General features: G+C 48.9%; 2 protein-coding genes across 4 annotated transcripts in view; both read left to right on the top strand.

The window, feature by feature from the left end:
* Window positions 1-7,841, top strand: part of RNF122 (ring finger protein 122) — a 35,088-nt gene extending 27,247 nt beyond the window's left edge. Inside the window, exons 4-6 of one of the 2 annotated variants that reach the window (XM_083480815.1) lie at window positions 452-493; window positions 3,016-3,095; window positions 6,588-7,841. In XM_083480815.1, coding sequence (XP_083336941.1) covers window positions 452-493; window positions 3,016-3,095; window positions 6,588-6,702 — 237 coding nt within the window. In that variant the 3' untranslated portion in view covers window positions 6,703-7,841. Of the gene's footprint in view, window positions 1-451; window positions 494-3,012; window positions 3,096-6,587 lie in introns of both variants that reach the window. The other variant, XM_083480814.1, reaches the window with a different exon arrangement.
* A 5,113-nt stretch (window positions 7,842-12,954) lies between these two features.
* The window catches only part of TTI2 (TELO2 interacting protein 2), a 15,301-nt gene continuing 12,738 nt past the window's right edge, over window positions 12,955-15,517 (top strand). Inside the window, exon 1 of one of the 2 annotated variants that reach the window (XM_083480562.1) lies at window positions 12,955-14,337. In XM_083480562.1, coding sequence (XP_083336688.1) covers window positions 13,673-14,337 — 665 coding nt within the window. In that variant the 5' untranslated portion in view covers window positions 12,955-13,672. The remainder of the gene's footprint in view (window positions 14,338-15,517) is intronic. The other variant, XM_083480561.1, reaches the window with a different exon arrangement.

Here is a 15,517-nt window from a genome sequence, read left to right as displayed (position 1 = left end):
CTGTTTTCGTCAGAATAACCTGGCAATCAGTAGTTTGCAGTTGTCCTTCCACCCACGAACTGTACACCTTCACTCACCAATACCTACACAACTCAGACCTCAGTGTGGCTTTTGCAGGGCGCTGCTGTATTGCAGATATGCGCTTGCACAGCAGACATTTCCACGAAGAGTCAAAGCTATGTGCTGATCAGAAAGGACGGAAAAGTTTGAGCAGAGAGAGAAACAATGGGGAAGTTTGCCAAAGCCCGAATTATCTGGGCCAGATCTCCCCACCCAGCAAGTCTGCCTGTGTGATTTATGTGGTTTCTGTATAAACCAAGGTTTTCAGTGTTCAGCAGCAGTCACTGTCTGTCTGCACAGTAGTCAGCAGGATTAAAATACATGCCCTGATCATTCATTTCTGGTGCCCTGATGCTAATCTGCCTCCTTCTCTTTCCTTTCTTCCTCTCAGGTGGTTTTAAAAGGTGATGCCAGAAAGCTAAACTTACATGGGGTGAGTATAGAATCCACTTTGGTGGATGAAAGGGGCTGGCTTTTAACCAACATTTAGAAAGCAAGGCTCCCTTGCAGTTTCTTTCTGGGGCACATGGGGAGGGGAATGTAAGAAGAGCCCTGCTGGATCAGGCCAGAGGCCACAGTGGCAAACCAGAGGCCTATGGGAAGCTCAAAATCAGGGTCGGAATGCAACAACACTCTCCCCACTTGTGATTCCCAGCAAACGCTGTTCAGAATCATACTGCCTCCGGCAGTGGAGAGAGAATCATAGAATTGTAGAGTTGGAAGGGACCCCAAGGGTCATCTAGTCCAACCCCCTGCAATGCAGAAATCTCAGCTAAAGCATCCAAGACAGATGGCCATCCAAACTCTGCTTTAAAACCTCCATCACCTCCTGAGGGAGTCCATTCCACTGTCGAACAGCTCTGACTGTCAGAAAGTTGGAATCTCCTTTCTTGTAACTTGAAGTCATTGGTTCAAGTCCTGGCCTCCAGAGCAGGAGAAAACAAGCTGGCTCCCTCTTCCAGTTTTTTTTTTTTTAATTTATTTTCAATGCAAAATTACAACAGAAATTACAAACATTGAATCAAAAATAAAACAGTACAAACAAGAAAACAAAATACAAGAGAAAAAAAACAAACAAAAACACACATCTACAAATAAAACCATATCATCATTCTAATCATTACGTACATATACACATACTGACACCCTTCCTTTGTTCTAAGACCTCGAAATTTTTACTCTTTCTAAATTGAAAATGGTGCAAAAAGTATAAAGATAGAGGTAATCTACATTAGCCACCAAAAGCTTGCTCCCTCTTCCATGTGACAGCCCTTGAGATATTTAAAGATGGCTATCCTATCTCCTCTTAGTCTCCTCTTTTCCAGGTGAAATATACCCAGCTCTTTCAACCGTTCCTCATAAGGCTTACTTTCCAGACCCTTGATCCTCTTAGTTTGCCCTACTCTGTACACATTCCAGCTTGTCAACATCCTTCTTAAACTGTGGTGCCCAGAATTGGACACGGTATGTAGCTATGATAACCAGCAGCCACTGATAGCTTTATCCTTCATTAAGCTTTACCTTAATTGTCTTTTCAAGGCACACTACCTTCAACACTAAAAGCTGTGCACAGCCATCACAGCTCATAGCCATTGCCAGGCTCCATGAATTTGTCTAAACTCTTTTTAACTCCATTTTGGAGGAGCAAGTGCCATGGCTTTCATTATGTGCTGTGTGAAGAAGCACCTCCTTTTTCTGTCTTGCATCTTCCCATAGAAGACAAATCAAAATTTGCCAAACACTTACACAGATAAACTGTTATTCCGTGAATATCAGTGAGACTGAAGCGAAATCCCTGGCAGGAAGGAAAGAAGGAACCCTAAGAGAGTAGAGCTCGTGTGTTTTTTTTACTTTGCATGCAGAAGGTTCCAGGTTGAATCTTGGGCACCTCGTGAGTAGTAAGTGACATGAAAGACCTCTGCCAGAGACCCTGAAGAGTTGTTGCCGTTCGGGGGGGGGCACACATTTTCTTGGACCAGGGTAGCTTCCTCCAGCTGCTGCAGCCCAAATGGAATTTGTCACAGATCCACACAACTCAACACAACCCCAGGACAAATAATAATAATAATAATAATAATAATAATAATAATAATAATAATAATAATTTATTATTTATACCTCGCCCAACTGGCTGAGTTTCCCCAGCCACTCTGGGCGGCTTCCAACCGAATATTAAAAACAATACAGTGTCAGACAATAAAAGCTTCCCTAAACAGGGCCACATTCAGTTGTCTTTTAAAAGTAAAATAGTTGTTTATTGCCTTGACATCTGCTGGGAGGGCATTCCACAGGGTAGGCGCCACTACCGAGAAGGCCCTCTGCCTGGTTCCCTGTAACTTGGCTTCTCGCAGCGAAGGAACCGCCAGAAGGCCCTTGGCGCTGGACCTCAGTGTCTGGGCTGGATGATGGGGGTGGAGACGCTCCTTCAGGTATACTGGGCCGAGGCCATTTAGGGCTTTAAAGGTCAGCACCAGCACTTTGAATTGTGCTCGGAAACGTACTGGGAGCCAATGAAGATCTTTCAGGACCGGTATTATATGGTCTCGGTGGCCGCTCCCAGTCACCAGTCTAGCTCCCGCATTCTGGATTAACTGCAGTTTCCGAGTCACCTTCAAAGGTAGCCCCACGTAGAGCGCATTGCAGTAGTACCCCAGCCCGGCCCTGAAGATGCCAGGAATTGAACCTGGAATCTTTTGCATGCAAGGCAGATTCACAACCCTTGAGCTGTGTCTCTTCCGTGGCAACTGGGTCAAATGATTAGGCCAGAAGCAAAACTGGGCAGTTCCTCTAACTCTGCCCCGTTCTAACTCCTGTTTCTCACCCAGCCTTTGCAAAACATGACGAGGCCCGTCTTTCGCACTGAGATCTGCTGTGGGTGGGCATGCAGGAGACAGCTTTGTAATGTACGCCTCTTCTTCTCTCTCTCTCTCCCCCCCCCCCCTTTCTCCACAGCAGACTTGTGCCGTCTGCCTAGAAGACTTTAAAGTGAAAGATGAGCTGGGAGTGTTGCCATGCCAACATGCCTTCCACAGAAAGTGAGTAGCTGCCAAGGATGGGCCAAATAGCTGCTTTTGTGCCTCTCGGATTGGCAAGACGCCCGGCGTTCAGTTAACGCCCTTTGGTGCATGCGGCTGGGGAGAGGAGATGGGCGCCTTTGCCCACAGAAAGAGGCGAGGGGAGGGAGCCCAGCTTTTGTTTCTGAAAACCTCTTGGGCTGCGGGGAGGGAGGGCATCTTTGCGAGACGGGAGGTTGGCAGGAGTAGGCCGAGGCCTGGATCAAACCGGACCGTGACATGCCAAGGCTCAGAGCCATTGTCGGAGGTCAGAAGGGAGCCAGGGTTGCACCTATTGTTTGCTGGGTGGATTGTTTATTATCCGCTCTGCACCTTAAGGTGGGCTAAAACATCTGCCAAGCCAAGAGTAGGAACAAAGAACCCATCGAAATGAGGGCTACGTTTGTTTCAACTGAGGGGAAGATAGTTGAATTCTGGGGCAGATTTTGGCTGAACCCCTGAAGCAAAATACAATCATACCTCGGGTTACAGGCACTTCAGGTTGCAATTTTTCAGGTTACAGATGCGCCGAAACCCAGAAGTACCAGAATGGGTTACTTCCGGGTTTTGGAGGTCGCGCATGCGCAGAAACGCTAAATCGCACTTTGCGCATATGCAGAAGCGCCAAATCGCAACCTTCGCGTGTGCAGACGCGGCACTGTGGGTTGCAAAAGCTGCGAGTTGTGAACATGCCTCCCGCACGGATCACATTTGCAACCCGAGCATCCACTGGAATAGAGTTGAAATGATCAGGGAAGAGGTAAAATGATTTGAAGGTAAAACTTAAACTTCTTTTAAGTTTTCTATTTGTTTTCTTTCTTATTACCTTTTTAAAAATAAAAAAGCTGCCAGCTTTACTGGCTGGTTTGCAGCATATTGCCTGCTGCTCCCCCTCCCCCCCCCCATCCTTCCTTCTTGGAGTGCTTCTGCGAAATTTACGTATTATTATTCATTTGTTTGTGGCATTTATATCACACCGTCTATTCCCAAAGGCTAATATATATATATCTTCTGAGACGGACCCTTGCCCTCGACCTCCCAATCTAAAAGAAAAGACATAGCATGAAAGGAAAAATGGAATGGACGGGAGGAGGGGAAAGCAAGCTCAAGCACAAGTTTCCAAGTTGCAGTTGCAGCCAATGTCTGTGGCAGTTCTGGCTGTCTTGCTCTTAATAAAGATCATTTGTTGTCTGGAAACAGCCCCCCTCCCAACTAGATTAGAGCTGGAAACAGAGATGGTGATGATGTTCCAGGCAGGGGGTCAGGACAACTCCTGCCCCACAGGCCCCATACATTTCTTTTAAAGCACATTGCCTTGAAGAATCCCAGCAATTGTAGTTTTTATTAAGGGTGCTGGGAATTGTAGCTCTGTGAAGGGTAAACTACAATTGCAGTGAGTCTTTTGTGGGGGGAGCCATGGGCTTCAAACGTGCTTGAAATATTTGTCCTTCCAACAGCTGCCTTGATGGCAGATTCAATCCTCACAGGAGGGGGGCTTCATAGGGTTACCCCCTCCCTTCCTCACTAATGTCAGCGTCAAGAGTGCTAGGAGCAAAAGCAGCAGGGCATAAAAAGCTATATTAAAAACAGAACTGGAACGAAATTAAAAGGGGAGAACGTTTTTGGTTTTTTTAAGGGCTCACCCACCATGAACATGTTGAGATTACAAGCTCCTTCCCCTGTCCCTGATAGTGTTTGGCGGGTTATTACAGGGGTTGAATTGTAACCTGCCAATTGACCGCCTCCACTTGACCAGCCTGAAAGTGAGCTTCCAAATGGTGGGTGGGGCAGCCCCCCAACAATGCCGAGCCTCAGGTGAAGTCCCAGCTCAAAGAAGAAACCCTCTATAGCAGGGGTAGCCAACAAGGTGCGCTTCTTACATTGATGGACTCCAGCTCTTATCGGCCCTTAGCCAGCAAGGTCAATGGTGAGGGATGAGGGAAGTTGGAGTCTAGCAACATCTGAGTGGCACCAAATTAGTCACTGCTGCTTTAGAGATATCTTCCTGTCTTGCAGACCAGCCCAGGAGTAGACTCTGAATCACAGCCCAGACGATCAACACAGGGCAGTTGCTCACAGAGCCCAGAGTCCCCAATTCTAATCCAGGTTGTTCTGGATGAATGGTGGCTCCATTATTATCTGTCTGGGCCCATAAACTTGTGTTCAAACCATTCATTAACCCCCTGGCATCCTCTCCATGCAGCAGGTGCCAGAACCCTGGGAGTCAGGCCAAGCGCAGCACCTGCTGTCGCAAGGGGTTAAAATCCCAGCTGGCTTGTGCAAGCCAACCCTGGCGTTTTCCGAAGAGAAATCGGGAGCCATGGCAAGGCAGTGGGGTAACAGGGAGCAAGTGACTTGGAGAAGCCAGGGCTAGGATCGCTTTGCAGCTTGCATTTCCCTGCCTCCCTGTCTGGCTGTGGATAGGAGCAGAAGAGGCAGGAAAAGGAGAATTGCAGCAGCTGGGCCACTGGAGGCTCTGTCTGCACACTTGCGGGCTCCTGCGCAACCAGAAATGCTGGAAGCAACATGCACATGCCAGTTCCAGTGCCACATGTGTGCTCAGAGCATGCACATGCATGTGTAGATCCATAGCATTCTCTGTGAGCCAGGCTATACCTTACCTCGTGGCTGGGGAACACTTCTGAGCCCAAGTGCTGTAATTCCTTCACAGCGACCTCATAGGGGCTGTGTGCCAGTGGTGCGGCAGGGCCATAGGCAAAAATGGGCAGAGGGTTGAATGTGAATGTTGCCTTCAGTCTTCTAGTTTCTACACACTCGCCCAGCCTGCCCGGCAACCCCATCAAAGCAAGGTTAGAAGCTCTTATCAGAGCTCAAGGTCACATTCTAGCCCGGCTTGACTTAGGGAGGTTCCCAAGGGCCTGACAGAGGGCCATATTTGTGAAGTTTACCCCTAGGTAAAGGGACCCCTGACCGTTAGGTCCAGTCGCGGACGACTCTGGGGTTGTGGTGCTTATCTTGCTTACTGGCCGGGGGAGTTGGCGTACAGCTTCCAGGTCATGTGGCCAGCATGACTGAGCCGCTTCTGGCAAACCAGAGCAGCGCACGGAAACGCCGTTTACCTTCCCACCGGAGTGGTACCTATTTATCTACTTGTACTTTGACGTGCTTTCAAACTGCTAGGTTGGCAGGAGCAGGGACCGAGCAATGGGAGCTCACCCCGTCGTGGGGATTCGAACCACTAACCTTCTGATCAGCAAGCCCAAGAGGCTCAGTGGTTTAGACCACAGCGCCACCCACATCCCTTGAAGTTTACCTCTACCTTTGAGCTAAAACATCATCCTAGAATCATAGGGCTGGGTTCTGCAATGCAGCAGTCTTTGGTTCAATCCATGGCCCTGAGATTAAGAGTCTCATGCTCTTCTGACTAAGCTATAGCAGCTCAGCTTTTAATGCTGTCAAAATACACCTCTCCCCCCCCCCATCCTCCCTCCCCCACTTCCATTTTGGCTGCAGGTGCCTCGTGAAATGGCTGGAAGTTCGCTGCGTCTGCCCCATGTGCAACAAGCCCATCGCAGGCCCTGCGGAGCCTCACCAGAGCATTAGCATCCTCTTGGACGAGCTGGTGTGACGTCCAGCCTCCCGCTTCCCCCAAAGCAGACCTTCTACTGACATAGATGATTGCCTGGGCGAGGGGTCCGCACTAAAACGCGTGCCCCCAGCTACAAACACTTCCCACTGGGGACTGTCTCCTCCTCGAAGGAGCCAAAGGGGAATTGTACCTAGTGCCAACAAGCTGGCCTTGTTGTGCGTCCCTGGTCTGGGGGCAAATTTTTTGGGGAGGTTGGTCAAACCTGTGCCAGGTTCTGCGTTTGTCTCGGTCCTCCGGCACACAAAAGGGCTTAGGAGCAGAGGACATCCTACAAGGACAACACAAGTCTCTTGCACTTGGTTCCTACAACAGGACATTACGATGCCAAGTCTTCCCTTCGTCTAGGAAATACTGGTCAGAACCAATTGCTGGGTGATGACCCCCTGCACCCACCCACCCCTCGGCTCTTTTAGCAGGCCTAATGAACTCTTTCTAGGAAGCCAATTCCCCAACCCCACTTGGGCCCCTCCTCAGAAGGGTCCGTTTTACGATTAAAATCGGGAGCTTTAGCTTGGGCACCGCCTGATCTAGACCAATCGCAGGGTTCTTCTCCGCAAAACCTAGAGTCCATGTTTACAGTAAGACTTAAATGGAAACCTCCTGGCTGCTGCAGAAGACACTCCACACCAAAACCCGTGTCCACACCATCAATTTTGAAGCACTCCTGCACTGCTACAAAAGCCAGGGCTTTCCTAAAGGAATCCTGGGAACTGTAGTTTGAGGGTATGGAGAGTTGTATAGGTTACAGCTATAGTTCCCAGAAGCCTTAACTAACTCGAGCTCGTAAGATTCTTTGAGGGGAGCCGTGACTGTTCAAAGCGGTGCAAGAGTGCTTTAAATGTATGGTGTCGATGCGACCTGTGGCTTTCAGAGCACAAAGGTGTTTTTGCCTTTTCCAAATAGCTGCATTAGAAGTGGGGGGGGGGTTGTGGGGGGGCACACTTTGCCTCTCGTCATTCCTTATGCACAGGTCATGGGGAAGGAGGAGATAACAAAAGACAGGTGTGATTCCTCTTTTTGATTTGAAAGAGGGGCGGGATGTATTTTCTTAAGTGGCCTTTGAACTTTTTCTTCCTGTTTTACCCTTGTACAGAAAAATAAATCTACTTTCTCTGAAACCTGTTGGCTGATATTTTGTTTATTTTTTAAAATATATATACATTTCAAAAACGAAACCACTGTATTTATCATCACTTTTGGAGAGGCTGTGAAACAGATAGTTGAAGCACTGGCTAAGTATTCAGCAATTCCAGTTATTTGAGTGTCCTCAACTCATTTTTTTTTCTTATATAGGGCTAGTTTAAGCATGTAACTCTTTGTTGGAATTTATCAGCATTATCTTAATATAAAATTTAATTTAAAAAATATATTTAAAAATTACTTCTGGATTGAAGGGTGCTGTGCTGAATTAAAAAGCTGGTAAGACTTGGCCAAATACTTCCTTGACTTTCCATATCCTTGGTAGATCAATTGTAGCTCAGTGGCAGAGTATCTGCTTTGCATGCAGAAAGTCCCAGGTTCGATTCCCAACATCCCTCATTTAAATGTTCTTTTTTCTTAAAGGCTCAAGGTATTAAAAAAAATAAATAAATATTAAATTCCTGTCCTGCCGTACCTCCCAAAGGAAGCCAGGGTGGCAAACAACAAAATGATATAATTAAAAAATAAAATAAGGGGGGGGTAATAAACATTGAAGGGTGTTTTGCCACACCAGCTCATAGCTAATAATGTCAAGGCTGCTGGAAATGCAGTTATCATTCGGCTATCAAATCCCTGGGTGAGCAGAAATCTCTTTAAATTCCTGCTGTAGGTTAATAAGGGGGAGGCACCTCACCAATGGGGGGCATTCCAAAAATGAGAGAATGTGGACCAGTGCCAACCAAGCAGCCCCACCAACAGTTTATGGGGCTTGGCCTCTGTTTTAGCTCATGGTACATTCCTCAACGTGGGTGGTGCTGTGGGTTAAACCACAGAGCCTAGGGCTTGCCGATCAGAAGGTTGGCTGTTCGAATCCCTGCGACGGGGTGAGCTCCCGTTGCTCGGTCCCTGCTCCTGCCAACCTAGCAGTTTGAAAGCATGTCAAAGTGCAAGTAGATAAATAGGTACTACTCCGGCGGGAAGGTAAACGGTGTTTCTGTGCGTTGCTCTGGTTCGCCAGAAGTGACTTAGTCATGCTGGCCACATGACCCGGAAGCTGTACGCCGGCTCCCTCAGCCAATAAAGCGAGATGAGCGCCGCAACCCCAGTGTCAGTCACGACTGGACCTAATGGTCAGGGGTCCCTTTACCTTTACATTCCTCAGCTAAACAGGAAGCTGCCTTATACTGAGTCAGATCACTGGTCCACTTTGCTCAGCATTGCCACTATACTGACCGACAGCAGCTCTCCTGAATTTCAGACCTGGAGATGCCAGGATTAAATCTGGGACCTACTCGCAAAGCAGATGCTCTACCACCAAGCGCTTCCCCCTAGTGGCCACCAGTCTCCATATTTGAGCTTTCAGGATCCCTTTCTAGCTGATTCATACATCTCATTGATATCCTGCCTTCTTTCCAAGGAGGACAAAGTGAGACATCTTCACCTTCACCATGTTATCTTCATAGCAATTGCTGAGAGAGGCATTAAAAGACCTGCCAAAGGCTGCCCAGCTGCTGGCAGTTTGGGATTGCCAGACTGCTTTGGTCACCCTATATGATGACCTCTGTCGAGAGAGACACAAGGGAAACATGTCCCTGTTAATTCTTCTCGACCTCTCAGTGGCTTTCGATACCAACGACCATGGCATCCTACTGGAGCAACTGTGCAAACTAGGGGTGGTTGGCACTGCTTTGCGGTGGTTCCAATCTTACTTGGATGGTCATTCCAGGAGGTGTTGCTTGGGGAATGCTTTTCAGCCCCATGGAACCTTCATGTGGGGTTCCGCAGGGCTCAATCCAATCCCCTACGTTATCCAGTGGTTTGGAGTACATTGTCAGCAGTATGCTGATGATACCTGGCTCTATTTCTCCTTTACATCTGCAGGTGAGGCAGTGAAAGGGCTGGACCAGTGTCTTGCCTCAATAATGGACTGGATGAGAGCCAACAAACTGAAATTCAATCCAGATAAGACTGAAGCACTGTTGGTGGGTGCTTCCCCTAGACCAGATGGGTGGGAAATCACCTGCTCTTGATGGGGTTACACTTCCTCTGAAGGAGCAGGTTCGTAGCTTGGATCCTTTGCTGTCACTCGAGACTCAGTTGGCTTCAGTGGCCCAGAGTGCCTTCTATCAACTTCTGCTGGTGGCACAGCTATGCCCCTATCTGGACAGCGATAGCCTAACCCAGTGTTTCCCAACCTTTTTTGGGCAAAGGCACACTTGTTTCATGAAAAAAATCTCGAGGCACACCACCATGCCAGATGGGGAAAGGTCACTTTTTACTTATGTAAAAAAAAAAAAAAAAAAAAATAGTAACAGCATAGAAGGTAATGGTTAGGCTAGCATCCCTCTTCCAAATATGCTAGGTTTTTATTTGCCGGGACTGTTCTACATGGGAAAGCATTCAGCACTGTCATTCTCCCATCTGCCATCTGAATTGGTACTATTCTGGGTCAACTTACTCTGCTGCATGTGTAGATGAAAATGGCACCAAGTGTGGGGGAGGGGGCAGAACAGGTTTCAGATACAGGATATTAAGCATACACGTACTTCAGATTGAACTGGTTGCTTGCTTTGCAAGTTTTCATTTCCCAAATGACTGCCTTGGCAAGCGCAATACCTACCAGGCTCAACGCCGGTCTCGCGCTGCCGCTTCCTGCGCTCTCAAGGACCCGGGAGGAGGAAGGCGTGAAGGGAATCCCGAAGGCGCAAAAACCTCGCGCATGCGCAGGCCTTCCGCCTGCGACAGCCCAGTAGGCCGGCCGAAGCGAGCGGCGATGGGATGTGGGAGGGAGCTCGCTCGTCGCCCCGCGTGTGCCTATGTGGGGCACGTTACAGCCCCGTGACGTCAGCGCCACGCAGGCAGCCAGGCAGGCAGACGGCGAGAGCCCCGCACTGGGCGGCCTCTCCTCGCCGTCGCCGCCCCGCCTCTCGCCGCCCGACTCGCCCGCCTCCCTCCCACGGCACACCAGGCAACGTCTCGCGGCACACTAGTGTGCCGCGGAACACCGGTTGGGAAACACTGGCGTAACCACTGTGGCCTGTGCTCTGACAACCTCAAGGTTGCATTATACTTAGGGCTACCTCTGAAGACAGTTCAGCTAGTGCAGAATTCAGCAACCAGGTTGCTCACCGGAACATGACGGTTTGAGCATATTACAGTCATACCTCGGGTTACAGACACTTCAGGTTGCGTTTTTTGGGGTTACGGACCCGCTGAAACCTGGAAGTACCGTTACTTCCAGGTTTCGGCGGTTGTGCATGCACAGAAGTGCTAAATCGTGCTTTGCACATGCACAGAAGCACTGAATCACAACCCACGCATGCGCAGACGCGCCACTGTGGGTTGCAAACACTGAGGGTTGCAAACATGTATCCCGCACGGATCACATTCGCAACCCGAAATCGCACAACCCGAAGCGTCTGTAACCTGAGGTATGACTGTATAAAACCTGTTTAAAACATACAAATAATTACAATTTTTAAAAAAATGGCACTAGCCCTTTCATTAAAAAAGGCAGTTCCCAAAGGCTGCTGGAACAAGGAGGCAGAAGGAAAACCAGGAGGGAGCCAATCTGAGATCCAAAGTCTGGGAGCAGTCACTGAGAAGGCCCTCTTCCATGTCCCCACCAACAACCTGTAAGACTGGACGGACCTAGAGAAGATCTCAAAACCTGGGCAAGATCATGGGGGGGGGGGTGCATTCTTTCCCAGTCATAACCAGCACTTAGAATTGCCGGTGGAGCTGTTGCAACAATGGGCTTGTATGCTGCTGTAACCATCTGGCTGCAGCTCTCTTTGTGCCAGCTGAAGTTTCTGACAATGTGCGAAAGCCGCCCACGCTTACCCAGCAGATCAAAACTTTAACTTCTCTCTTTAGACAAAAACCAGAACCACTCAGTATTTACAGTACACAACGAACAAAAGCCAGCTTTTCCAAGCAACAAAACAAAATTTAATTCTTCTGCTGGCTTTGCAAGCACAAAGCTAAAAATTGCTACCTTCTAAATGAACTACAGTGGTACCTAGGTTCTCAAACACTGAAAACCCGGAAGTGTTCCGGTTTTCAAACGTTTTTTGGAAGCTGAACGTCTGATGCAGCTGTCAGCTATTGTTTCTGGGGCGCCTGCACCAATCAGAAGCCTTGCCTTGGTTTCCGAACATTTCGAAAGTCAAACGGACTTCTGGAACGGATTAAGTTTGAGAACCAAGGTACCACTGTATTTGGCGCTTTTGTTTTTGCTATTTATTTTGCATTTTTGTTTTACTGGCTTTTTCGGTTAATTTGTTTTTGTTACTGTGTGGAGCCCAGTTCAGCTACTGATTGATTGATGGAGCGACTGCTGAAATGGATAAAAGCCCCCCATCCAAACAATAACTATCATCAGTGCAAGTAAGCATTTATCTATTTTTAAATTTTTATAATCTACAATACTGTCTTATTTTATAGTACAGCACATTGATTACTGCTTCCATTTTATGGATAAATGGTCTCATTAGAAAGTAAAATTCATGTTAAATGGGGCTGTTTCCAAAAGTCTGGAACAAATTAGTCTGTTTTGCATTACCTTCTACAGGAAAGCCCACCTTGGTTTTGGAACAGAATTCCAGAACAGATTAAGTTTGAAAATGTACTGCTACCAACAAGCAAAAATAATAATAATAATTTATTACAAAAGGTTCAGATCAGAAGGGTACTGTGCCCCGTCGTAACAATTCGGGACGGCACATCTCACGCAGGCGCATGAAGACCCACTCATCACATGACAGAACCTGAAGGATCGCTAAAGGGCCTGCGAGCCTGCGCCACCATTAGGTACCGCAGGCTTTGATGTTATGGTGGCCTCTCTCCTAACCCTCCATTTCTTGCCCCTACACGTCTCCTCCTGACGAAAAAACAAAGGCGATGCTTAATTCGCTCTCCCTCCGTAGCCTGGATTTCTTCTTTTCCCTCAGCAATACCAGGACCGGGCACGCTCATTAGGCATGTTAATATATTCACCATCCGTTCCCGCCCCCTTTCGCTTTACGGGAAACCGGTTTGCGACCTGTGGGAAAGCGTCGGTGCTTTCCGGCGATTTGTCGCGCAGAGCTGCGGTTTCGCGGCCAAAGCAGCCTGAACAGAGTAAAGTCGGCTTAGAATAAGGAGAAATTGGCGAAGCTACGTGAGGAGGAGGAGATGTTCATAGAGATTAACTGCTAGAGCGGCACGTAGGCGGAGCTTCCGGTTCAACTCGGAAGCCACCATTTTGTTTGTCGTCAGCCATGATATTCCGTGCAGACACCCTCTCTCTCTCTCTCTCCCTTGACTCCAGTGTAGTGGAAAGCATGACTTCTTGGCACCGGGCGTTAGAGTGAGAGGGCAAAGGCCCTTGACAGTTTTGCGTCGGAAATGCTTCTGAGGCTTCCGGGCCGCGTGTTCTGCTTCCTATTTCTAGGGTCTCCGCTCGAACTTCCGGTTTGAAACGGAAATCCGCTGCTGGCCGGGTTCCGATTCACTGGGAGGCCTAGTGAGGCCGCTCTAGGCCGCGGTCTCTCTATGGTGAGAGCCCTCTGTCCAATCCTTTGCTCTGGGACGCGGTTTAAGACCAGCTCAGACTGAGTATTAGAGCTCAAATACTCAGAGGGGCCACTAAGGGCTACAAAGGCCTTCTGAGAAGGCTAAATACGCCCGGGGAAAGCTTGCATTCTCAGCAAGGGTTGCAATAAATGCAGGGAGGCTAGGAACCAGTTTGCTGGGAGGAGGGGTAAAAGTTTTTTTGTGGGGGGAGAAGATTGAGGTCCTTCTCCATCATCACCACCACCCAGAGCCAATGGCGCAGCATCCCTTGCTAGATTCCCTACAGTGGACCATCGCAGAGGGCCAGGGATGCCTCCAGCGCCCCCCATCAGAGCAGGTTCTCTCCCAATTCTTGCAGCTTTTTGCAAGCAGGGGAGCCAGCAGTGATGCCAAGGCAGGCATGATCAGAGACCTCCTGGCCATCTTGGAGGCTGTGGACTGCCAGTGGCTCTTTGGGAGCTGCCACCCGAATGCCGCCCCCACCCTGCTTCGTGACATGGTGGTCGCGCTGAGCCTCTATGCGGCGCCACCCCAGCAGCAGGAGCCAGAGGGAGGAGGGCTCCCCAGCGGCGACCCCTCCTATGCCGCGGTAGCCAGCCGAGCAGCAGACGTCAGCCTGGGCTTCATCAGCATCATGGCCAAAGTGGAATCGGCTAAAGGCCTCGAGAGGCTTGGTACTGCGGTGGTTGGTCCCATCTTGCGCCAAGTGGCTGGGCCCTTGTATCTTTTTGCCGTGACACATGTTGCAGAGAGGTTGTGGACCACACCAAAAACTCGGCGCATGGCTCAAGAGCTGCTGGATGGTCTCCTTCGGGCTTCAGACTGCCGGTCAGTACCTGAGTTCCTGAGAGGCGCACGGGAAGACGAAACAGGGTGGTTGGCGGTGGTGATGCAGTGCTTGAAACCAGAGTTGACCAAGTAAGTGAACTGAAAGCCCAGTGATGGTTGTCAGAGGCTAATTATATTTGTGGGGCCTTTTATAGGGACAAAACGATTCATATGGACCACCCATCAGTGACAATGTTACAAGGCTTTCAGGATTGTTTGGAAGTCCGAAATTGAATGTAACTTCTGTGAGGTATTGTGGGTGTGGTGTTTTTGGGAGAAGGACGGCTGTGGCTTGTGAGAACTGTGGAATGTTCTTCAGTTATTTCATCCCACTGGGGACTTGAATATGGGAATTCTGTGGAAGGGCCATAGGGTAGAGCAGCTGCTTTGCATGCACAAGATCCCAAGTTCAATCCCTGACTTCTCCAGGTAGGGCTGGGAGAGAACCCTGCCTGAAATTCTGGAGAGTTGCTGTCAGTCAGTGTTGCTAACATCAGCATAGACAATATTGAGCAGAAGGACCAATGGTATAAGGCAGCTATGTTTCCTTGCAGCTAGTTCTCTAGCCTTGATCATCGCTTGCTGCAAGTGAAGAGTCTGGTGCTGCTCTTGCAAGGAACCTAGGAAGCAAGCGTATACCATCACTTGCTTGTGCCTAAACCTTTTAAGAGGAGATGCCAAAAATTGAACCTGGGACCGTCTGCTTGCAAGGCTTTTTCTCATTCCATTCACCATAATAAGGGGCTGCTTCTCTGAAAACCAAGCCTGTTACCACTAAAGTCACTTTGTGGCGGCTGGTATTGCAGGCTTCCCACTCTAGTTTCTCACTCTTGGCTTGAATAAGGTGGGTAAATTGCCTGCCCCACTGTGGCTGACATATTGGGAGGGGGGCATTTCTGAACTGCCTCCAGTTATGAAAGAAATATTTAAATGTGCCCAACAGAACTCTGGCTTGAAACAAGCATCTTCCAAAGCCTTGGCCGCCACCCCCAAGTCCCTGTTACCTTCACCACCTTTTGAATTAGTGCTATGTGACTGAAATTGGCACACATCTGTGAATTGGAGGCACCATACCTCAGTGAGAGAGCACAGGCACTGCATGCAGAAATGCCGTATTGAATCCCAGGCTCCTTGTTAAAAGGGCTGTGTCACAGGTGACAGGGAAAGCTCCCTCTTGGCCTGAGAGGTCTAGTTAAGAGTAGATAATCCCTGGGCTAGCGGGGCAGAAAGACAGATCTGGTATAAGTTTATGTTGTTAACACACCACCAG

Source organism: Podarcis liolepis, assembly GCF_965112155.1.
Source record: "Podarcis liolepis genome assembly, chromosome: 16".
In the NCBI taxonomy this organism is placed as follows: Eukaryota; Metazoa; Chordata; class Lepidosauria; order Squamata; family Lacertidae; genus Podarcis; species Podarcis liolepis.
The sequence above is the reverse complement of the archived record's forward strand: the minus strand, read 5'-3'. Positions and strand labels throughout refer to the sequence as shown.